General features: G+C 40.4%; 1 protein-coding gene and 1 long non-coding RNA gene across 4 annotated transcripts in view; one reads left to right on the forward strand and one right to left on the reverse strand.

Moving 5' to 3' along the window:
- BTBD7 (BTB domain containing 7) overlaps positions 1 to 22,214 on the reverse strand; it is a 51,546-nt gene extending 29,332 nt beyond the window's left edge. Inside the window, exons 1-2 of one of the 3 annotated variants that reach the window (XM_052693623.1) lie at positions 22,089 to 22,214; positions 3,905 to 4,089 (exon numbers count right to left, since the gene is read on the reverse strand). In XM_052693623.1, coding sequence (XP_052549583.1) covers positions 3,905 to 3,986 — 82 coding nt within the window. In that variant the 5' untranslated portion in view covers positions 3,987 to 4,089; positions 22,089 to 22,214. Of the gene's footprint in view, positions 1 to 3,904; positions 4,090 to 11,404; positions 11,808 to 22,088 lie in introns of those variants that run through there. The other 2 variants (XM_052693625.1, XM_052693624.1) reach the window with 2 other exon arrangements.
- A 114-nt stretch (positions 22,215 to 22,328) lies between these two features.
- On the forward strand, positions 22,329 to 25,599 carry LOC128085783 (uncharacterized). Its single transcript, XR_008209092.1, has 2 exons — positions 22,329 to 25,096; positions 25,505 to 25,599. It is a non-coding gene; the product is annotated as an uncharacterized LOC128085783 (long non-coding RNA).
- Positions 25,600 to 26,111: the final 512 nt, after the last annotated feature.

Genomic DNA, 26,111 nt, shown 5'->3' on the forward strand with positions numbered 1-26,111 from the left:
TGCACATAAATTCTTCCTCAGTGTTCATTTACACGTAAGTCATGTTGTGATCTAAACATGTAACGAAAAAAAATAGACTTCCCCCCAACATAATCTGCATTACACATCTGACCTGTTCTACTAGAAGAACCCTTCACTGATGCTTCAATGCTAGCAGGACATACAACACCACACTGTTACTAAAACTGAATTTTTATTAAGGTGGTTAAAAATCTGCAGTTTAAAAAGAAGTGTGACTCATTACAGGGCTATTTTCTCATTTAAATTCCAGAATTTTCACTGAAACCAGATGGTGGAAGACTCAGACTTTACAGGGAGGAAAAAAAAAGTACAAACCAACAACTTACAGACAATGTAAGAAAATAAGACATTTGCAAATGGTATAAATAACACTATAATTGATTTAGATCAAAATATATTTGTCAAATTCTCTGTTGGCAACAGGCAATAGTTTCTTTTTTTCTTCTAATAAACTTGAACAATTGTACTACTTGTTCACTTTCTGAAGTGTTTAAGATTAAAGCATGTGCAACCACCACATAGTTTGTGTGGTCTTCTGTATCTTTCAGCCACTTCTCTCTGGTCCATATGTTTCAGTCAGATCTGATGTGATGCTACTTGCGGTGATGTTATGGGTCAGCCACTTAAAGTATATACAGTGTTGTGGTCTTTTAGTTACCACGTTATTTCAAATACTATCATGAAGCTGGAATATAACAGGAACAATTCAAAGTTGTATTTGAGAACATGGCAAATCTAGCAAGTTAAGATTGCAGTAGATTCTCATCTTACTTAAGCCTCAATAATTTTAAGTAAGCTATACATTGACTTTTAAATCAATTTAAGTAAAACTCCCCCAGATCACCCCAATGTAATAGATTCATTTTTAGTGAAAGTTTGGGGAAGTAGCCTTTGTGACTTAGAGGAAAGATCGTTTTAGTCATGCTACATGAAGTTTTGTTCAATCAAGCAACGTGTCATTAAACACTGAAATTTCAAGACATTCAAATCAATTTAAAGGAATATACCAGTAACACAGAACTGCTTTGACAGAGATCATACTGCAAAATCCACCATAAACACTCTCTCCACATGATATACTAGATATTACAATAGAAATGAGGAGAATTAGTTCCCTGTTGAGATGAACCTAGAATTTCTGCTCCACTGAAAAAGTATGGATTACATTTCACAATAGAAGTGTAACCACACTTCGAACATTCTGTAATACTGTTCTGAGGAATAGCTCATTATTAAGTATTTTGGATTCCAACAGTGAATCTGAATATGTACAATATTCCCTTACGTTCTGCTGAACAAGAACTAGGACACCAGAATCTCAATTTCTCCTCCCTGAAGGCTGCCATCAAGTATTACTTGTGCTCGAATCACCTCAAGATGCTACAATACCACTCAAACCTTTGCATACCCCAGGATACATTCAGGATTTCACTTCAGAATTACTGCAAACAGCACTATTAACCCCTACAATTAGATAAAGCACTGCTGCTAATACAGCTGTCACCACAGCTGCTTTTTGCCAGAAGCAGAAGTAGTGATGTATCAGCACAGTCTTTCCAGTACTTCAATAACTGGTGATTCAGTATCTATCAAAGACAACTCTGAATCTTCCTGACCTACCTGTATTCCTTCAGAAGGCAGGATTAGAATTAGGAAGTAAAAATTTACTGCCCACTACTATAATAAAAGGTAGCAATCTATTAAGTGTTATTAAAAAGCCCCTACATCATACTTAGTTTTGAACAGATAATACTTACAAGAAACAGATGACTCCCAAGAGAAATTAGTTGGGCACTTGACAATGAGTAACAGGATTTGTCTAGTCCTTCGCATGCCAACACACTTATTTTTAAATACAGCTCTATAATTAGTTTTTAACATCTTGAACAGATGTACTGCCCTAGAAAATTGTGTGAAATCTGAATGCTGTAGACAAACAGCAAGAGATTAACTAGTAAGCTTTTGCTAAAACTGAAATATTGATGCACTTTGAGCTCTTACATCAATTCTCATATTTTCAGTTCTGCTTTTGGGCAGTAAGCAGAGCTAGTGCCTACTACATAGAGAAGAATCTGAAAAAGTTCATGTAGAGGAAAAGCATGGTTATTCTCACAGGCGATTAAAATCTCAGCCAATTTTAGAACAAAACTATTTTCTATTGAGAGCTACAACAAACCAGCTATTCAAACAAGATTCAAGAAAAAGCCAATGACCACAAAGCAGGACAATGGATACTTGCCAATGTTACATAAAGAGCAGTTACTCTACTAGGGCACGTGCAGAAGTGCCACCGCAGCATCAGAAAATTTCCATGAAGAATTTTTGTTTTATGATTTTAATGAATCAGAACACTCATTTTTCATTGCCTGAAAGGAAACAACGACATGCTCTTAGACCTTTATCAAAAAAAGACTCTAGATAGATCTGTAACCTACTGAGGAATTGCTTTGTGAAATACTAAAAAATAGGTTTCTATCTGGGGTTTAATACCGAGGAGCATTACCAAAAGCTTCCATGTACAAACAGACAAATTTGCTATGCAATTTAACAAAACCTTTGGAACTTTCCCCTCTTAAGAGCTAATTGGACCTGCATGGGGTTTCTCTTCAATATAAAGGTAGATCAACTTCAGCGATAGTCTTGACTGTGATTTTAGAAATAATGTACGTAACAATTGGGACAAGTATTTCACTACTCTTAGTTACGATACACTGAAGATATATAAAGCCTTAAGTTCTTCCTTGACTCAGCACAAGCACACATATGCAGTTTTTTGTCCAGAGCAGAAATTCTCATATAACATAAATATAAAATAGCTTGTGTGCTGTCCTCTACTCAGATCTCTAAAAGTTTGTAATGATACAAAGGCTGAGATGATAAAACAAAACACAAGTTACAAAGCAAGTAAATTTCTCTCTGCTAAGGATGCCACAATTCTTTCAGCGGTGATTAAGAAAGTCACTGCATATTATTAAGTACTGATACACTGTTGCAAGGCAAGGCATAAAGGAGAAAAGCATTTATAAAATATTTATGTTATTTACAACAAAGATCATTCTTCAGGCTGTCAGGGTGGCTTTTTGTTTTTCTTTTAAAAAAAGATTGTCTTTTGAAATAGTGCCTTTTAGATTCATCACCTAACTATTTATCATTTATATCATGACAGTACTGAGAGCTACACTGAAGTCTTTTCGTGGCTAGACTGAGCAGCATATAAAGTTGGTAGCTGCCCCAGTTACGACTGGGATGAGTAAGTAATTTCTTAAGAGCTTTGCGAAGTTTCTAGTTAAGCAGAACCCTTCCTTGTAAATAAGGTGGTTAAGAAAATAAGCAACACTCCTCTCCTCACCCCAACTTCCACAAACAGGAGAAGGGCAGAAAAAGTTGTCTTCAAGATTGCCAGTTACTTTAACAGGTTTACTACTAGAGGAACCTTTCTGGTAATAAATCATCTCCTCTCCTCCTACAAACATTACCAATACTACAGGAAGTACTGAGGATCAGGAGGGTTCTGTGCTTAGAGAACATTGCACAGAACATCTGAGGAAGAATGAAAAATCAAAGGTACTGCTAACAGACAGCAGCTGCTCTCTGAACTTGTTAGTCTTCCCTCTATGACTGAATTATCTGAAAGCACTTATTTATAAATAATCTGACATCTGTTTACTAGTAACTGGCAGATTGCCAGTTGCAAACTTATTGCCTACATAGGCTAAACAGATATTGGACAGTACCAAATTTCATGCACTACTAAGCTTGAGCAGATACAAGCTGATGACCTAGAAAATTAGAACTGCATGGTGTCACTGCAAGAAATTCAAATGCAGTACATATATAATCCAGCAACCCATTTACATAAGCAACAAGATAACTGAGAAGTTACCTATGAATGTCTGTTGTGCCTGTGAATTTCCCCCTACCCTTGGGGAACATGAGTGAGGGTAGTTAGATGCATTAGCACCCATTTTCTTCAGTCACTCAGGCATTCCGCCTGCTGGCTCTTCAATGTATAATCCCATAATCCTTTAAAGTCTTCAGTCCCAGATCCAGCATTTTGTTCCTCCATTTCTGAAAAACAAAACCAAGAAGTTACTTTGTTTTAATATTACATATTCTGAATGAAACAAACTCAGCCTCCAGCACATATAAAATGAGGTTTTATTTTAAAGATTACTTGATCCTTCGAACAAGAAGCTAAATTCAAAGATTTAAATTCTCCTGAATTCTGTAATTTCCAAGTGATTGACAATTGAGTATTGTCAATCTGATCGAAGAACAGGATTGTTATCAAGCTTTTAACTAATAAGATTTCAAAGCAGGAGACGGTCTAGACTGAACTTGCTCCTTTAACTATACCAAGGTAGACTTCGTGCACACTGATGCATTTATACATTGTTATAAAAAAAAAACAAAGTTCAAACAAACATTCTGACCGAAAAAGTGGAATAAACTTATCTGTTGAGGTTATACCATCAGTACTGCTTTCAGGTAAACTTGGATTTCACATTGGCCACATATCTCTCTTTCAGTTTTACTTTTCAAGTCAGAACTTGTGCCTAAGAAATAGGTAAATAATAATATTGAAAAAAGTAGTAATTTGCCCATTATCTAGATTTTAACTATTCTTTTATTGGGCAATTGAAAATACTGTAGGAAGTCAATGCTGAAGTAACTTGAACAAGGACTTGTGTCACGTATACAAATGAGTACTTTCTTCTATTTCTTCTATTAGCTGTGATAAAACACTGATACTATAGAAGTAAAAACTATCAGTGAAAAGCACCTTTTCAATCAACTGAACGCGTGCACCCCAACCAGAACACAAATGTACAGATTAGGAAGAGAAATACTGAGTCTGAAAAGTTCTTAGTATAGACTCAAGCCCTTTAGATTTAGCAGTGAACACACAGCTAAATTCCAGCATGGTGGTATGGGTGTTGCCACACCTCCTGCATGCTACCAACTTTCTCCATGCACCTCCAGTTTACCAAACCGCACAGCTACATTCCATGCAACAGCAGTGTTTCAAGGAAGCTGCAGCACCGTACCTCATCTCCCCTCCCTGCCTTAATAATTCATTTATTTCTGGCACGAGCTCAGAAGAGGGAGTTTTCATTCTGCTGGAGAGGTGAGATACGATGATAATTAGAAGCACACCTGGCATCTCAGACAAATGCAGCATGAAGTAAAGATCATGAGGAGCAGAAAGCAATAGGCCAAGAGAGACTGTAGACTGCTCTAAGAATGAGGTCGGGTCAAAAGAAGCATCACGGGACTTGAGGGTTGTTTACATGAAGAGGAAGGGTTTAGATCAGGTATTGGCATAGGAGTGATGCATTATTGTACATCAGGGGTACATTATTTCCAGCTATCTGCTGCCTAAGAACAACGTTCCCGGGAGGCCACATGGTATTTCTGTGGTCAGCAAGTATTTTCAGAACAGAACCACAACGCCTCACACTAGACATGACATACAGGCAGAATCCCTACTGTGAAAGGGCTTTCAGTCCAGGTCTGCCTCACAAAGCTGTAGCCTTTTACTGCTATCTGAACTCCACAAAGGCGGAAGACAATCCCAACAATACAGCAGTTCTACCAGCACTGCATATTGACAACTGCAGACTAACTACAGGCTTGCTGAAACAGAAAGTGGGAGCTCCTGTATCTAGGAGTGTAGTGCCAATTGCTTACAACGTGGTACTTCTGGCCTTGTCTGTAAGCAGATTCAGTTCACAGGTTGAAGAAAATAAAATGCCTTTCTCCTGGCACAGTAAGACTGTTCAGTATGAAATTGGAACCAAAACATACACAGAATCATAGAAACACCAAGATTGGAAAAGACCTACAAGATCATTCAGTCCAACCAATCACCAATAGTTCTTACTAAACCATACCCTCAACACAAAGTCCAAACATTCCTTGAACACCTCCAGGGTCGGTGACTCCACCAGCTCCCTGGGCAGCCGATTCCAGTGCCTGACCACTCTTTCAGAGACGTAGTAATTCCTAATATCCAGCCTAAATCTCCCTTGGCACAGCTTGAAGCCATTCCTTCTGGTCCTATCACCAGTTACATGAGAGAAGAGGCTGACCCCCAGCTCACTACAACCTCCCTTCAGGTGGTTATGGAGAGCAATGAGGTCTCCCCTGAGCCTCCCCTTCTCCAGACTGAACAATCCCAGCTCCTTCAGCCGCTCCTCATAAGCCCTGTGCTCCTCACCAGCTTTGTCGCTCTTCTTAGAACCCGCTCCAGGGCCTCAATGTCTTTCTTGCAGTGAGGGGCCCAAAACTGGACACAATACTCGAGGTGCAGCCTCACCAGAGCTGAGTACAGGGGGACAATCCCTGCCCTGTTCCTGCTGGCAACACTGTTTCTAATGCAAGCCAGGATGCCACTGGCCTTCTTTGCCACCTGGGCACACTGCTGGCTCATGTTGAGCCGAGCATCAATCAATACCCCCAGGCCCATTTCCTCTATGCAGTCTTCCAGCCACTCTGCCCCAAGCCTGTAGTGTTGCCTGGGGTTGTGGCCAAAGTGCAGGACTTGGCATTTAGCCTTATTGAATCTCATCCCATTGGCTTCAGCCCAGCTGTCCAGCCTGTCCAAATCCCTCTGCAGAGCCTCACTACCCCCAGGCAGATCCACATTTCCAGCCAACTTGGTGTCATTTGCAAATTACTGAGGGTGCACTCAATGCCCTCATCACAAAATGGACAACATCAGCAAATCTCTGCAAACACAAGCTATAGGATCAGTTCAGTCTTATTCATACTTCTCTCCTCCTCTTGTACAGAAATAAGATAGTTATTCTAGAATGATGATACTTACACAGATGCAGACCTCTTCTCTATAAATGAGAATTCTCACAGATCTAAGGAAAACCACATAGAAAAGACTTCATCAGAGCAGCAACTCACCCAGCTGATATGTACACCCACACAGATTATGTTGTCTAGAATTTGCATCCACTCCCATATGAAATTAGTTGCATTTAGTACAAGCTTTGTGGAGATAAGAGTAGCCTTTCAGTTCCAACTCCAACTGTCTTACAAATAAGGGCAGGTATCCTGGGTATGCTGGGTATATAGCTCAACAGCTTCCCTTTTTTCAGCTAAAATTGGACTTGGTTCATTTGGATGGAGCCCTGGAATAAAGCCATTGCCATCCTATTTCCTGCTTCAGTGTTCAGCTGTGATGTGATAACTTGTCCATTAGATGGCCAAAAAAAGTTAACACTTGTCTTCCTGGCATGGTAAAGAGCTTAGGAGTTGAAAATAAAAAAGGAAAAAAGTTTTGTTGTTTTTTTTTTTTTGTTTTTGTTTTTGTTCTGTTTTGTTTTGACTGCCAAACATTCAATATATGCAAGTAAGTCTCAGGTTTGAAGTTAATATTTTACATCTGCTTCCACTGACTCTACCCAAAAGATGGACAAAGATCACAATAAGAAATAGACAGAACAGTCTGATACTATTAATGTTTTGTAAACTCAGGCACTGAATATCTATTCCCCAAAAGTGTGAACACCTGAAACAGCTCCTAAAATATCCAGTATATAAAACAATGTTACGTAAGGGCTTAGCACAAGAGCACTGTCACACAGTACATCCAGGACTATCTCATACAGAACGAATTCACTCACTAAACTTCAAATACGCAACTTAATTTTACAAAATAAAGGACGATGTAAAAAATAGTGATAAAGCTGTATAAACGTAAAAATAAACATATAGAAGTGATATACATATATGTACATCATATAAATTTGCAAGAAGAAAAACCAAACATACTGGGTTCCAGTGAAGAAGGAATGAAACGCATTTCAGCAAAACAGGCACTACTGTCAGTCATTCTGCTAATTTACATACACCAACATTTCTTGTGCCTCCTTTCGAATCTAATCATGTACTGCACACACAGACGCCTGGATATTGGAAGACTTCCCTGGAGTATTTTGTACCTTGAACTCAAGCAAATCCTAGTTAGAAGCATATTGTGCCCTATGGCTCTGAAGTGATCACAGCATAATCTCATTAGTCTTTCACCTCCTTATCCTGCTGAAAATGCAGTCTTTGTGCAAGGGAAATTTTGAACAACTGAAGTGTTGAAGGACTAATTGTCCATACCACTGTCTGACACATATGCAAATCCATACAGAACCCTGTTTGATATTTATTTTCAAACTAGTCAAGCAATCAAGCTTCACCGTTACACAAAATATACAGATGATAGTGAGATGTAGCTAATATATCTGAAAGATTCTACTGTGGTTTAGTACTGCACAAAAGCAAGGAACCGATATTGTTATTCATTATTTGAGACTAGAAAACTATTATTTACCAGATAGGAAAGGAAAAAAAAAAATTATTAAGCAAAACATCAGAACTTAAGCCACATCAGCAGTTACATGCACAAAAAAGGCAAGAAAAAGCAGATATAACCAGATTGCAAAAGCAACTGCATTGGATGTTCTTTGTATCAAATCATGCGTTCCAGCTACCACAGAGAACCCTTTATTAAAGCTGAGCATGAATTTTAAAGCACTTGCATTTTCTCGAAGTACTATGCATACCCAGTAAGGAGAAGCAGTCCTAGCCTTTTATTTCCTGACCTACCCAGACTCATAGTGCTGAGCTTTAGAAAAAAAGCTACTTTTCATCATGTCCTCTGGGTAACGAGAGCACAAGTTAGAATAATTATATTCAAATAAAGTACAATACCACGTAGCCTTGGAGATACGCACACCCTAGAGAAAAGAAGAAAACTCTGAGAAGCACGTTAGCAGTTGCAAACACAAAAAGCTATCTTTTCAGTACTATCTTTATGGTGTTCAAAGTAGACTTTTTATGATCAGCAAAGCAATTCAGAGCACAATATGGCCAGCTCACATCCCAGAAACAATTAAGTTACATCATCTGCAGGTAACAACAGATCAGACTATGAACAGAGACATTGAACATCAGCACATTGTATTCAGAGGGATATCAAAGATGTTCCAGCACTTAAAACAACATAGACTAACCAAATCACACTAGTATAACACCACATTTAACAGGAAATTCCTCCCAAGCAACTTAAATATTTTTATATTTTTATATACGATCTCTATTCATCACTGGTCCTTCCAGTTGGTTGCAAGCACCTACCAGTTTTCTGCAAGCCTATTCTGACTGATGATATTCTCACTGCAGACTTCCTTGACATTCCGTAAGCTCAATTCAAAATGCTTCTTTTAGCAAAATCAGCAAGAACTCAGTCTCTTGAAGTAAAATAACTGCTCATATTCTTACGACTTCTTACTTTTAGAAATTCACTTGAAAGGAACATTAGCGCAATTCAGACCAGAATAAAGTTAAAGATAAAAAAAAATCAAAAATCCCATTCATCAGATCTTTTTCAATATCACTGAACAGAGTAGCTAGGTATAAACATGTCTATTTACAGAGAAAGTTAGAAGAGTTCACTTTAGCCCATCTAGAATAACTGCATGTTACTTTGACATAACATCATGTTACACTTTGAGGAATCTAAAAGACTTTCAAAACACAACTTTTGTTTTGATGAACAACTTTTTTTATTTTTAAAGAGAAGGAAGTAAACAGATTAGGCTTTATCACATCTAACCAAGTTCTAGACAGCATTAAATTATCTTGTCAGGCAGCAACTTCCAGCTGCCCATCCTTCACAGCAGTGGTACACATGAAAGGTATCCTGAGTCACCTACTCTGGGAGAGACTTCTTCCTGCACAGAAAAGGCAGCAGTGGAACAAAGGTAAAAATCTTTATGTATTGTATTTCAAAATGCTTTTATTCAAGTAGCCGATCTGTCAATGGCATTGGTGCTCTTTGTGAGAAACAGCAGGTAACCTGTGCAGTTTTCACAATTTATAGTTCTGTTCTTTTGTTCTTTGAGACTTCCCCATAAAGATCCTTGTTCCATTCCAAAAGGGAATTCCTTCTCTTGCTCGAGCTGTGACCCACTTAGAACACAAGATGCTGTTTTAAATTAGCAAGTCTACTAAGGCAGGGAAATCTTGGCTCAAACCTCCACCATATGGAAGATCTGTCTCCAGATTTCAGCATGTGCTGCCTCACATCAAGTACCATCTCAGTGGGATATACCCTACAGTCTCCTATTGGAGATGTTTTCCTTCTTTTCCAAGCCCAGTTATTTCACAGAGAGCCATTCACTCTAAATGAGCATCTGGGAGCTTCCTGTACACAACAGTGGGTATAAATCCAACTCACCGTTCACATTCAGTACAATTCCTCTGAGAGTACAAGGTTACTAATAAGGCCATCTGAAACACTATGCTCTGCTTCTGTCTACTTTGATAAAACTAGCAAACAGCACCTGTCTTTCCCCCCTGCCCCTCCACAATTTGCCATTTTCATTTTGCCTTCAAAAACAGCACTCTTTTGATCACAGTCTATGTTCTCTCATTAAATCCCACAGCTTTACCAGGAACAGAAACCTCTGGTAATGACTCAACGGTTTGCCAAACAGTAATTCCAGATCACAAAGGAGACTGAAAATCTTGGACCCACGTACCAGTTGGCCTTCCAATGAGAATAGACTCCATTCCTAAGTCAGCTCACAGGTTGTCTCTACAGTCTTATTGCGGCTGCAGTCAACACATGATCCTACTGGTCAGCTACTGTACAGTTACAGTTTCTTCTTGCACTATTTCTGCTGCTTACAACCATTAAATACATCATTCCTCAGTCCTTCAGTGTTTCTGTATTATCATATTCCTTCCTGTACATGCCTTTATGAGATATTTGCTGACAGAATCTCAAGTACTTCCACTGCAGTCTTTCTCCTGTGACAAAAACGCCACTCAAATATTACCATGCGTTCATAAGAATTTCCTCAATACACTCTCACTACTTTGTTGAGAGCCATCCTTCCTGCGTATCTTTTTGTTCTTACACAGCAGCACGCTTCCCCTATGCAGCTTTTGCTTTTTGATATAACAGAGTTTTGTAGAACCAATTGCTAACAACATTTCTAATGCTTTTAGGGACTAATGAATTCACTTACTTACAATACAAAAGCTGGAAGGTGGAACACTAGAACTTGGTAAAAAAAACCTCAAGAAGTAATTGAGTCTAGTCCATTTGATGGCATGCATCAGGTATTTCATTTAAAAAGCATCCATTTTTTCTTGTTCAGGAAAGGATTGAAGCACAGTTGTAAAACTGCCAGTTTAACTGCAGCTTAAGTAGAGTTTCTACAGTAACAGTTACAAGCCACAACAAGTATCAGATCCAGCCAAAACAGCCTCATTCTTGATTCAAAACACACAAGATAATGTACATGAAAACAAATAAGGTGGTTCACTGATACTGTGGTTCCACACACATTTCTTCAGTAGCACTCACCTCAGCTACTATAGCCATCTTCATGAAGCTTCTCCATTTTGTCAGCAACCAAATAAGAGAAATCTCTTCTGCGGGGTTCTCCTCCCCAGCACAGCAAGTTCCTTGTACAAGCTTCCTGAACGATCAAAATACCCTCACAGGAGGTAAGAGGCGCAAGAAGCAACCAGAAGGCTTCCTGCTCCCCATAGCCAAACATAACATCCAGTTTGAATAATACTCCATTGGCACAACCTTCAAAAATAAGCACTCCCAATCCCATGTGCTCATCCCTACAGCAGAGATGTCCCCTTCTCATCCTGGCAAACATTTTTGAAGCAGCATAACCCACACCAGGAACCTGACAGGACCATGTCTGTGTTTGATCCTCTGCTGCAGCTACAAGTAGCTCTGCCCTTCAAGTACAGCTCTGCCACTTGTCCCCATTCAGTCATCTGTCACTCTAAATTTAAACATCTTAATGAAAGCAGTTACAAGAACTCTTCTTTTTTCTTTTTTAACTACATAGCTGTTAAGAAATAAGAAGGAAGAAAGATCTCCCTCAAGTTGTCTGCAAACCTAGGGTAGAGCTAGCAGAAAATGGTAAGGGATGCAGTGCTGACTACTGCAAGCACTCACCATGAAAGTGCTTCACTTATAAAATGTCAATCATCAAGCTGGTTGAACTACAACTCCTCCTTTGGCCTGTACTTCTTTTATTCTGTACCTGTACAGTTTGTTCTTCTCAGCTAGGTTGTGGTTAACAGCCCTTCAGGTAGCAACCATTGCTGAAGATGTCCCATTGAGGGGGACAGGGCAGCTTTTTTTTTTTTTTTTCCCCAAGGTCCCCCTGCCCATCAGATCTTGATACCCACATGATCCAGCACTACCACTGAAATCAAGCAAACAAGGAGCCTTACCTTCCCTCATTCTTCTGCTCCAGTCAAACTCTTTCCGTGCTTCCCTTCAAATGGGGCTTACCTGATCTCAGAACAAGTCATTTCAGATGGCTGATCCATCACACAACTATCTCATGACAGTGACAGGCAATGCAGAATTAAAAAAAAAAAAAAAGAGTTCTGCAAGTCTGTCTGATAGTCAGCCACAACTGTAACAAGACACAGCTATCAATACAGAGAGAGCAAACAATTGCTATTATGCTGCCTCACAGCTATGCAAAGCTCTGCCCTCACAGTCATCGATTTAATTCTCTGACCTCAGGCTCAGTCTCCACAAGTGACTCATCTGGCCCTGCTGCACAGTCAGAACCCTCCCCTGCTGCTTCCCAGGCTCAGGTTTTGGCATTACCATGCTACCTCTTCTCCCATTTCTTAACAATGCATGGCAGCCTCTTCCACGTCTAGGTACACATTGAAACAGGCAGCAATATAAAGTTGAGTTAATTACTGCATAAATACTGTGTGCAGTTCATCTGAGAGCCTGTCAGCTGCTTACAGACTAATGATGCTTTGAGGAAGTCTGATATTCCAGGTAAAACCCACAAGCTATTTCTTTTTTCCCTTCCCTAGATATTTTTAATGTACCAAAACACAACTTAGGTGGTGATCTCACACCTGTTTGTACAAATCACAATACAAATATTGCTACACATAAGATTTTAAACAGTTATTGAAAAGCTTGCATACTTCAAAGTTTCGTTTGGGCTTTTCTATCAAGGAAAATATTAAAAGCCACACTGACATCAATGCCTAACATTTATCTAACAATATCTGATGCAAAAATTTTTTCCTATGCCAAATACTTCAAAGGTTTCAGTTGTCTGAAAACAGACATTGTAGTACACGTGCAGTAAGAAAAACAATAGCACTACAGTGCCTCTCCTCAAGAAAACATCAGATATGTCTACAAGCCATCAAAATCCTTTGAAAAAAGCTATACCACCACTCTAGCATCTACACTTAGATTCCATGCCACCACAGCCAGAACTAAATGCTCTCAAAATTTGATGTTTGTTCTCACTCGATATAAAAACCTATTTCAAATGCAACAGAAAAGACTTTCACTATGGTAAAAGCCATCAATTAAAGAAGGAAAGACTTGGTCAGAAAACCAATCTACCAGTTAGCTAGCAATTAAGCTGGATCTTTCTTCACATTTTTCTCTTGGCAAAAAGGAGCAGCTCTCTTGCATTTCTAAAGCATTCACTTTTTATCTTGTGACATGAACATGCAGGTTCTACAGAAGAGCCAAAAGGAATGAAGCACATCTTGATGCATCATTCATTTACACAGTTTTATTGAATGAATACAGCAATAGCTACACATAGCTCACCTGTACAGACATTAAGTTGGCAATCACAAGAGGTTGTTTGTATGTTTTTGTTTAACTATTAAAGCAAACTTGCCCTTTGAGCATTCTGTTGATATGCCTTAACTCTTCCCTCTCCTTTCATAGAAACTGAACGTTTCAGCTGCCCTAGAAGATCACAAAAGTAAGATTCTCTTAAAAAATGAATCAGAAAATATAGAATAAAAGCAAAACTGCTGGTGTACTCAGAGGAAGTATTTCATTAAAACAACCTTTTATTCTTCATCTTATTTTATGAGAAAGTTCACTCATCTTTCCTTGATACTACTATTCCTGCATATTCAAATTAAGTACAGAAAGAAGAGCCTTTGCCAGTGCACGCTACACTTACCAAACCTTCTTTGATTCTTCCCATACTTGAAGATTTCATCAGTATATGGAAAAAAAAAAAAAAAAAAAAAAAGCAGTAGCAGTCTTACTTACAAACTGCACCCAAATGACTGTTCTAATCACCTGCCAACATACATACCTTGTACACACACACACACATATATATATACAGACATAGAGAGAAAAAAAAAACAAATTACATTTCCTTCCAAATTTAAAACACAGATGAAACTCAAATTCACAAGATATTTAAATAAGCATTCTCAAGAGTGTTGAGAATCACCAAGGTCTTAATACACGTCAGCCTTAATGAAGATAAAACCTAGTCATAAGGTGTCATTTTCTAAGTTAGCTCTTCAGAAAAATAAAGTTGGGAGGTGAAATAAATCACAATGAGAGGAGGAGGAAAGCAGGGTAGAAATGGAAAGATCCCTAAGGGTGATGGAGGAGAAGTACATCACCACAAGCCTGTTACTCAGATTGGTAATTTTTGAGCCAATAATGAAATGAGTAACTTACACAGTAACAGAATTACTTTGGATATTCTCAAAGAAACTAAACAATCTTGATAAACATGCAGCAAGGCCAAACAAACAGTATTTTCCTTAAAATGGAAAAGCCTTAAGCAGTACAAACAGGTCTTTTGGAAAATTTGATTTAGGACTATAGTTCTGAGTATTAATGCTTGAACCTTGTAATTCAAGCCTGAAAAGCAGCTTAACATAGAGCCCAGGTTACAGCAAGAATTTAATTTTCTTTTTTAAGTTTAAATTCAATTACTTAAAGAAGCAGCTGTTTTGATCCACTACAGAAACATATCTGAGTCACTTCACCAAGAACTACCAAGCCTCCAGTTTCACATCTTCAACTACAAGCCACCATTATAGGGAGGATAATCTTGTACTATATAACAGCCCTAGTATACTAAAAAGTTATTCTGGTATTTCAAGTCCAAATGCGTTTCAAAAAGCATTCAATAAAGGACTAAAACCTGCAGATTCAACAATCAAGAAGCAGCAGGTACATCGTCTGATCCAATCTATGTTATGTTTTCAGAAGAGAAAAAAATTGTCTTAAACATCGCCTTTGATTTAAAAAGTTGAATTTCACATCCCATCTCTACTAAGGCACTAAACACATTTCCTATCCAAAATTTAGACAAGCTAAATACTCAAAACAAGCACAGAAAATAAAGTACTAAGTGTCTCTGTCTCTTCTGTACATGTGGGCTGGGGGGAGCACCAGGAGCAGACTTACCAGAACACTGAACAGCAGCTCCTAATTTTCTCACATACGTTCCTCTGTAGACACTGTGGTGCTTGCTTTCAGTTCAGCAGTACTAAGCATAGCCTTTCAGGTGGTGAGGAATACTGACACAGCTTAGATTCCTCCTTGTTCAGTAACAAGGCCATAACTACACTGAATAACACAAACCTTCAGTGTACATTTTGTCAACTCACCATTTTCTGTCATGCCAGTGCCTGAAGCACGATAAACAGATCTTAAAAGTTTTCCTACAAACACCTTTATCAGTTTGTAATGAGTTGTCTTCAACTTAAAATAAAACCGTAAGGAATTTGATTTTATGTCTTTCAACTGCAACCACTACTACAACGACTTAAAAAAAAAAATCCAGGAACCTGTAAACTGGAAAAAAAAAATCTCTATAATGTATTTATTTCACATCTTCAGACATCTGGAACCGAGATGCCCACTACAGGATAGACTAAGGTATAAAGCGTCAACCTTTAACACACTTCTGTATGTGATCAGCCTTTTTTTTTTTTTTAATGAAAAATAGAAAATTTCACCCTGTGTATGTTTATACTGCTCCCCCTTCTCCAAGAGGAAGTCACAGAATCTGGGTTGAAAAGGACCATAGCGATCGTCTACTTTCAACCCCCCTACTATGTGCATGGTCACCAACCACCAGACCAGGCTGCCCAGAGCCACATTCAGCCTGGCCTTGAATGCATCCAGGGATGGGGCGTCCACAACCTCTCTGGGCAACCTGTTCCAGTGAGATGCTCTGATCATCCAGCTAAATATCACAAGCAGGTTCTGAAGTAGTTTGTCTTCCACATATTTTAAGAAAGCAAACATCTGAGTAGATGAGAAATCCTATAAATGCCTCCAATTGTATAAAGAGCTTCAGCACAGACTCCTATTAAAAAAATACAGAATCTAACAGATGAGCACTATAATCACAGCATCAGGAAGGCTTCAAAGAGGGCTTGCATCTTCTTAGACAAAGTCAAAGAGCATGAAAGCGACAGCAAATCTGGTTCTTTAGTTCCAGCAGTCAAGGAACCAGTTTTATCATCTATCCACATCAAGAATCACTATGAAAAACAAAAAGCAGGAGAGAATCAAAAGGGTAAGAATAATAAGGTAGGTGATATTTTCTGGGCTTGTGCTAACTGGTTTCTGATCAGATTTATTAATTTAAAAGGTCTTTTCTTCAGCTCCCAATTTTAGTGTCAAGAAAATAATATGAAAAGGAGCTTTAATCAATTATACTGATTATTGTAAAAGCAATTAGAATAACCTACCCACCACTGAAGTGTTTTACATATTTCACCACAGTAAAGACACTGAGTAGCAAATGACAAGCAAAGCAGCGTTTCAATTTCTCCCTAATGCAAAGTAGTCTACCAAGTCACTCATAAAACACTGACCTGTATGTGAAGAGGTGCAACTTTACATGGTATGATGCTTTCATAAGACAGATATTCTTGCTCCTTGTATTCCAAACTTTAATTCAAATCTCAGCACTAGATTGTAAGAAAGGAGTCCTCTCACAAAACGCATAACTAAAAGATCAAGCAATAGCCATTAAGTTGTTTCAAGTAAACCTTTTCTGTTTTGTCACATTTCCCATCAGCAGAAGCATGAAGTGGTTTACAGTGCAACAATTTTAACTAACTTTGGACAAGGCTTTCAAGTTAGAGTAGGATCTCTCATGCTCTTAAGTAGCTTGATCAATGCCTAAAGCACTTCCCAGATAAGAAGACAGTTAAGACTTGAAATGATGAAGAGCATCAGGAAAAGGAGATTCATCTTAAAAGCCCCAAGTCAGTATCCTAAAATAAACCCATATCAAAGAGGGCAGTTAAAGTCTAGCACTAACAGCAGCACTAGAAAGAGATTCTTGAGAGATTAAAAAAAAAAAAGTCTAGTGTTTATAACATCATACAGTGTTGTCAGTCCAGTACAGCTAAGAAAAGCAAAGAAGCACAGATAAAATATCCCATCCTTCATATACAGGAACAACTGAACAGTTTAGTACAAACACCATACAGAACACAAAGTGAGAACCCAGACAATATTTGTGCACAGAGATCAAACAGGACTTACCAACCAAACGGACACATGGATAACAGGTAGTGTTTGAACGTCGAATTTGAAAAACAAAACAAGATCTCCTGAAAATAGTTCTGAAACTTAAGAAACCAATCTGGAAAAACATTACCCTTGACTGTCACCTATCCAATTTTCCCCTCTACACGCATCATACTAAGGGCTGTTTCTACCTAATCAGGTTTGACTGCTGTTAAAATATTTTGGATGCTAGACCACTCTGGTAAAACATGGTAATTCCTATTTTCCATTTAGAGAAACAATTTAAATCTACAGACATCAGGAAAACTTCAGCAGTCTGAGATCTGAAAGCTCACAAGTTCCACAAGCTATTGAAGTACACAGTTAGCACTGCGTGGCGTAATGTTCTACAGCAGTTGCACACATGAAGTAAGCAAACTGGATTTAAATCTGAGTATCTAGTTACACACATACTTCAACCCAACATGCTTCAGGCACAGTCCTGCTACCACATTGCCTACCTGGCCTTGCCTCTGTACCACGGAAGCAAGCAAGCTTTCCACAGAAATATGATGCCCCAGATTTAGGGCCTTATCTAAAGTTGTTCTGTGTTCTAGTCGTTTATTTTTCAGATATCAATTTCAGAATGAAGCCATGTAAACAGCTTTACCAATGCAGCTGAAGAGACTGCCGGAAGCAGGAAAAAGCAGCTGTGGACAAATGTTTGGGCTAAACATCTACCTAGAACCTCACACACATCCCAATAAAACAAGAGAGTGCTCTGCTCTAGTCCCCAGGACAAGAAATTGAGAACATACAGATCACCTTGGTTGCAGGTAACATCTCTGACATGAGCACCTCGTGCCAGAATACTGGAAATGAATACAAAACAGAAACAACAACAAACCGAAAGACAGGAAATAACATATAGAAAATGATGTGCAGAAGCTGTGCAGAACTTCAGACTGTAAGCTATAAAATATCTTGTTGGGATGCTCAGAACTTTTCATTATGGAAGCACGTTGCTCATTCTTTAAGTAGAGTACAATATGCTGCCTTTGCAGGCAGCTGTTTGAATATAATTCAGTGGAGCTGTCAGAGCTTGATGAATAGACTAACAAAACAGGGAGCTTGGCTTTGAAAGAGGCTTTTCAAGTTGCTGCATACCTGGTATCAGGTTTACACCTGTCTGATAGTTACTGATGGTAACTAACCTGATGGCTTGGATGGTGGCTTCCTCTGTCCTCTGCAGGTTGCGCTAGTGCTGTGGTAGCTTCTATGTGGTCCTGTGCATGGCTGTAGCAGGATGAGTGATGCTAGCTAACCCTGGTGCTGTACTAGCGTGTGGTCCTGATGTATTGGACCACGTATAAGAAAAAGCAGACGTGTTCTGATAGCCCCACAGTGATGACAGAGGTAACTGTAGCCGCCTTGCAGAATCAAAAAGGCATAACATCCTATGGACGTCCCACATGGGATAATGTGAACTACGTGCAGTCCATCTTCTGAAGAAGAAATAAGTGCTCTTACTACCGAAAAAAATATGAGTGCTCTTGTGGCAAATCCTGATAGAAAACTTCTAGGTTCCATCTTAATTGCTGTTTTTGCATTTCTGAACACATTCAGGCTTTAGGCATTCAACTCCTTCCTATCCATTTTTCTTCTTGCCCATTTCTACTCTCACCAAGACAGGGCTGACACGGTCTGCATAAAACACTTCATATCTCCTAGCACCCATTCATTATGCAGAAGACATCATTACAACTGGCATCCTGCTTGAGAGATGTGCAGGACAGACTAAATAGGCACAAAAACAAAGAAACTTTGCATCTGCAGTCCCTTCATACTATAGTTTAGGCACACTGGTAAGCAACAAAGGACATAATCCTCTAAAAATCTATAGTTGCTTCTATTCAAAGATACATTGATAAGCCTCATTCTTGAAAGAGCTTGGATAATGAAACTGACATATAGTAATTATGTGACTCACTGGAAACTTAGATGTGAACAAGGATTCCCAGCCTGCACTAGAAGTCTGTACAACAGGTTTTCTAGTCTTGTTGTTTGAGAAAGTGGTGCAAGTCAGAGATCTAGTAATAGATACAAAAATTAATGTAAATATGTTCAGAAATGCAAAAACAGCAATTAAGATGGAACCTAGAAGTTTTCTATCAGGATTTGCCACAAGAGCACTCATATTTTTTTCGGTAGTAAGAGCACTTATTTCTTCTTCAAAAGATGGACTGCACGTAGTTCACATTATCCCATGTGGGACGTCCATAGGATGTTATGCCTTTTTGATTCTGCAAGGCGGCTACAGTTACCTCTGTCATCACTGTGGGGCTATCAGAACACGTCTGCTTTTTCTTATACGTGGTCCAATACATCAGGACCACACGCTAGTACAGCACCAGGGTTAGCTAGCATCACTCATCCTGCTACAGCCATGCACAGGACCACATAGAAGCTACCACAGCACTAGCGCAACCTGCAGAGGACAGAGGAAGCCACCATCCAAGCCATCAGGTTAGTTACCATCAGTAACTATCAGACAGGTGTAAACCTGATACCAGGTATGCAGCAACTTGAAAAGCCTCTTTCAAAGCCAAGCTCCCTGTTTTGTTAGTCTATTCATCAAGCTCTGACAGCTCCACTGAATTATATTCAAACAGCTGCCTGCAAAGGCAGCATATTGTACTCTACTTAAAGAATGAGCAACGTGCCTCCATAATGAAAAGTTCTGAGCATCCCAACAAGCTTAAAAAACAGGAGAAAAAAAAAAAAAATTTTTTTAAAAAAAAGCAATGACAAGTTCACACAAGTCTTCCAGGAGCACTTATAAAAATAATTCTTTCATGTATGACTCTTTGCAAATAAGTCAATGCCAACTATAAGCATTACAACACTACTGTATCCATGACTCAGCAGGGAATCTAGAAGCCCGAAGAAAGCTCCCCTCACATTATTAGGACAAAAGGATTTTAAGAAACCAGCAGTTTCAATAATGCCACACAAAGCTAACCAAGATGACTCATGTATGTGCTCCTTGTATGCTTATACACACAAAATTAGATCAGAGAATCAAGCCCATTCATATACTGGCTAAAGTTGAAAGCAAGAAAAACAATGGTTAGGCACAGCTGAGCCAAAACACAAAGTATTCAATACTTTCTTCCCCCTTACCTACAAAGAACAGACACTGGTTGTACATTCTATGAGAAACATTCACCTCCATTTCTGAGATGACCTGAATGCAGTTCAGCTGTGGAAATCTAACCAACCTGAACAAAACCGGACAGCAATTGGCAGCTTAATACCATAACCAAAGAATCAAGCCGTGTTCACCAAGACACAGATTCTCACGTAAGAATGAACTGATGTGAAGTTTATACAAAGTTACTTGGTGCAACAAAGTAGCAAGTTCTTACAAAGATCGCTTACATTGCCATTGATCAACTAAGTTAAGTTATTCCGTGAAGGGGGAGAACATCACGAGCCTTACCTTTACAGTACATTATCTTCATTTTAAACTATACAGTCAACAGAGCCTGCATACTACTAAATAAGAGACACTTGTTCCACACCCAAGAGGAGAGCAGGAAGAAGGAAACATGCTTTCTTAAATCAAAAGGCTCCAGTAGACAGGGATCAGAACAGGAATCCCCTTCCTCCCAAAAAGCAGCATACTAACACAGAGAAATGGAGAATGTGGTGTAAGGTTCACTCTGAAGCAATAAAGACGACTCAGAAGAATAGTTCTCCTCAACATCTTTCAGACAGTGCCAGAGAAGCTTTAAGTCATTGAGCTACTCAGTGCCTCAAAGTTACGAGCACTGAAATTTTTACACTCAAGATTCTACTTTTATTTCCCCCTATTCTAAAAGGGAGCAGAGCATGCAATATGTGGTAAAACCTGAACTGACCACATCTCAAAGGTGCATCTGCCAAATGCTTCAGATGCGTGCATTACATTACACTGACTTGGAGCAAATCCTCAAGCAACGCTGCATTCTCAGGGCAAAATTCTCACACAAAGTAAATGCGTAAATCATGGCCTCTATGAGCACTTTGTGACCTTTCCGCTGTATTTCACGTTAGCTCTTCACTTGCGTGTCCTCTTTCACCTGATGCCTCAAAAGACACTTTAGGGACGAACAAGTGGAGGCACGAAACCACACAGGTCCCTATCCCACTTGCAGGAGGAATATTCCAGAGGCACAGCGCGCTGAGCCCCGCAAGTTTCCTCAGGAACAACACAGGGACGGGAGCAGTACGCGAAGGGCTGAGCCGAGCGAGGCAGCGGAGAAACCCCGGCGCGGGTCCGGGAGCCGCTGTGGCACGGCTGCCGCCGGACCGAGTTCCGCACTCCAACCCCGCGGGGCCCGAACCCATACGGCGGCGGCAGCGCCGCTCAGGAGCGGCCTTAGGGCCGGAACCCCGCGCTCCGGCCCCGTGCTACCCGCGGGCCGAGCCCGCCCTGCTCGCTAGCTCGCACAGCTACAAGAAGGGCCGCTTCCCCCACGGCGAAGACCCCGCGGGCCCGCACAGCGCGACGAGGCAGCCTCGGGGAAAGCCCGACAGCGGCCGGAGCGCGGCGCTACGTCCCGGCCCCGGGAGCCCCGCTGGGAGGTGGTCGGCGATCTCACCTCCTGTCCTCCCCCACCGCGACACCGAGCTCGGCCCTCCTCCCTGCCCGCCTAACCCCGCGCGGCTCCCCGCGGCGCCTCACCTCCGGCAGCTGTCCGCAGCCGCCATCCTCCCCGCTCAGCGCCACCCGCTCCCTCCCGGCCTCGCTCCGGCCGCCGCCATTTTGATTCAGAGCCCCTGCCTCGGCCGGGCAGGGGGAGCGGGCACGGCGCACGCGCGGCAGCGCTGCGGAGCCAGGGCCACGTGGTCCGCGGTAGGGGTGGGGTTGGGGGGGCAGCGCCTGGGTAGGACGGTCGTGGCGGCGGGGTGGGTGAGGAGCTGTTGGCCTGCGCTTGCCCTGTTGTGGCTGTGGTGCAGGGGGAAAGGGGAGGGCGGCGATGCCTCGTGCTACTCTCTGCTGACGGGGATGCTACGTGTGGGGCGTGAAGGCCCGCGCAAAACCACCAGAAGGCGTTATTTGGAGAGCGCTCGTGGGTTCCGTTCAGCTCCTGCTTCTGGTCGTGGCTTGGCATGTGGCAGGATGGAGCGTGGTGGGCCTTGGTGCTGTGACGGGGAGCAGCGGTCCGGCCTGGGAGACGCGTTTCGTTCCTGCTAGCAGCCCTTTCCCCGCGTCTGCAGACGTAGCTTGGGTTGGTTGGCGGGTTTTGTGTGTTGGTCGTACCCAGGTACACCGGTGGAGGTGGTTTATCAGCACGCGTTCTTTGTCCTCGAGACTTCCTTAAGCTGCTTGTCTAAGTGTGAGCTTTGCTCTTCGTGCTTCCAAACTGCTGTGAGCTCATTACAGGCAGACCACAGATTCCAGCTTTATTGTTCGTGCTTAAGTGCATTGTAATCCAGAAATAAATGTGTGCTGCTTTTCCTCTTCTTTCCTCCTCCCAGCGTTGTGAATTAGCATTTCACACACCTGAGTAACAGTAAGTGTTAGTAGTGAAAGGGTTTGTGGCTTTTCTCCACCACACTTGCTACTTTTTCTTGGAAGAAAGGTGCAGGTGGACTGTTGTGTTCAAAATATATCAGCTGCTCTTCCTGTAAGATCACTGTTTTCTGAATCAGAGAAAGTGACTAATAATACATACCACAGATTTATTAGAGTAAGAAACCACTTAAGTAAATCAAATCACTTTTGCTCTCTAGAACAACTCAGTACCATACTTCTGTATATGGGAGGGTCTGAGATAACAGTTTCATGTATAGGTCAAAAATCTGATTAATTCTCATGGCTGATAATATTCAGCAAGCTGGAAGCCACACCTGTAATCATTCTTGGTTGATAAAGGCAAGCTCTGACTGATTACATGCCCTCCTGCCTTTACTGGTGTTCCATTTCTGAAGTGGAACCTTCCTCCCTCTTGGCATCTCTCTGTCCTCCAACCACTCTGTAATTAGCTTTCCTAAATACAGCAGACTTCCCTAACTACTACTTTGCATAACATTCCAGGCTGCCAAATGGCTTACCAAGAAGCTAAATAAAAAAAAAACAACTTCTGATACTCTTGGCCATGCTGAAGACTGTTCTCTGACTGGATTCCATTCAAAAAGTGGAGGAGAATCAGTTAGCTGGGCCAGTGGATATTATCTTGCTCTCCTTGGTTGTTTAACCATCTTAGTTAATTATGTGTTGTCTGATACACTAGTATCTGAGAAACACAGCTTTTGACTTCTCTATCCTGACAGCACCAGAGGGAGTTGGAATTTTTTATAGTACCAATTTGATAGATAAAATTCACACTGTTATGCTTGTATATGTTCAGAGGAGAGTATATCCTGCATGCCATGTCTGTGGTTGCCATTGTTCCATTGTTGTCTGAAGAGCAAATAAAACTCACTGGCAGGCAGGGCTCAGTTTTTTCCAGCTATTTCCTGCTAGAGCCTTCTCTTCAGTTCTTTTTGTTAAGCCTGCCCTAACCCACTTTCCCATTTCCTGCTGTTTGGTACCACAGTACTGAATACCACTTAGCACTCAGTGCTTAACTTAGTTCTGTTCTGCAGTGGTTGGATTCCTGTAGAATTGTGGCACATGATCATATGCTTTTCTGTGCATATATTTGGTTTTAGTATTTGCTGATCAGTTTCTCATTTGAGTCCTTGTAAATGCTACAGCTACAGAAAAGGCTTCATTTGTTTTAATCACCAAAGTGAAGCAACTGAGAGATAGAGATTGATAGGAAACTAAACTGCAATAGTTTTAGGGCATGTGGAATTGCTACTTATATCTGTAAGACAATGTTTCTCAAGGTTATCCATTATTTATAATATCTGTTAAAATTTTCACAGTGCTTTACAGAAATCAGCACAGAAGTAAGAACTAATTTAAGTTAGGATAGTAGGTCAAAAAGCTTTTGGACTGAAGGGCTGCAACATACCAGCTTGGTTTTCAGGAGAGGTGAACGAGTTAGGATTTGTTGCCAAAGATCTATAACTAGATAAAAAATCCGTTTTTCCTTATAGCAAGCCTGGCTCATAATCTTACAAATAGTGAAAATCAAAATGGAAAGGAAAGAAAACTTGCAGGCTGAATGCTTGCTCTGCTGGCATTTTTTATTATTCTAATACAAAAGAAAACACAGTGTAGTCAAAATGGCTGGTTAGATTAGAGTGCAAGATCTTGCTCTGTGGTGATTATCCTTGCTAAAGTTAGCCTCCTTGCTTATGTCTCAGCAATAAACGATGTGTTGGTTAACAAGTTGGGGAGGCATCTGGCAGGTTGGAAGTGAAGAAGACCACCTTCTGCTTTTGCTTCAGACTTTTTAAAGCACTGAGGTCACCCCTTGCCTGCAGTGCAGTGTCTTTGTCTCTGGAGGACTGTGTGGTCTCCTACAGTAGGCAACTGTGAAGCAGGCCAAAAGTAAGCTGACCAGATCCCTCTGCCATGTGGGATCTTGGAGTCAGACTGTAAAACACAGATCCAAATCTTGCTGTGGAAGAGTGGGAAATGGAAAGTAATTGATTTTATTTGCAGGTAAATATGTTTTCTGAGATGAGAGTGGAAGAGTTTCACACCATCTGACAAACACCCCCAGAGCATGTGTATATTGCACACACATCACCTCTCCAATCACATAATTATAATCTTCACAAGTGCTCTCAGAAGTAAGTTGATTTTCAATTTTCTTTATGATTGAGAGATGTTCATATTGTCTGATTTAATATAATTTCTTAATGTCCTAATAAGCAAAATCTCATGCATGCCTGAAATATCATCAGATGACTTCTTCTCTTTAAACAAACAAAGCAGAGATTTAGATACTGTCTGAGCTATTCAGCAGTTCTCAATCCCTCAGCTCATGTTAGGTGATGTAATGCTTTATTTGTTCTTTTGCAAGGTCTTCTGTGAAATACTTGGTGATGGAAATCACTGTACGTGCACATTACATTCATTACATTTTATCTCCAAAATCAAGAATGTTGGTTGGAAAAATTGATTATGTGCCACCACTTGTTAAAAATAAAAGCAACCCAAATGTCTGTTGTGGTTCATTTACTCTTCATTTGCACTAGGAAACTCAAGCTTTGAAATACCTCCTGGACATTTGTCAGAGTTTACTGAAGAGGAAACAGTTGGCAAAAAAAATAAAATAGTTCATCTCCACTGATTCATTTCTTGTCCGTGGTTCATTTCCTAGACTTTTGGATGCTTCATTCTCTTTTCATTCCAAATATGTATGTCTACTGATTATTATTATTAATGATATATTTGTATTGCTGTGTTGTGTGGGTGCCTAATCAAACCCGGGGTCCCACAAAGCTGGATGGCAGGCCAAACTTAGGTTCCAGTACATGCTCTAGAGAATTTGCAAATGAACTGGAAGGTATGATTGTACAGTGTACAGAAATACTCTTGCAAACCACTGATAGAACTGGATGTGATAATTTTCAATGAGAGCTGAGGTCACACTCCACATTGCAGAAATTATAGCTGATTGCCTAACGCAGAAATATTGCCAGCTGTGTTACTTAGAGAATGCAATTTTGTTTTGCTGTAAGCAACACCTTTTTATTCACGACCTTCTGAAGTGTGACTACTGAGTATTACAGATCAAGTCCTTAAGGTCCAATTTATCACGACTTTTTCCAGTGTTGCTATACCGATTTCAATTTTATGGTG

This window comes from Tympanuchus pallidicinctus, unplaced genomic scaffold (assembly GCF_026119805.1).
Source record: "Tympanuchus pallidicinctus isolate F22 unplaced genomic scaffold, pur_lepc_1.0 scaffold3, whole genome shotgun sequence".
In the NCBI taxonomy this organism is placed as follows: domain Eukaryota; kingdom Metazoa; phylum Chordata; class Aves; order Galliformes; family Phasianidae; genus Tympanuchus; species Tympanuchus pallidicinctus.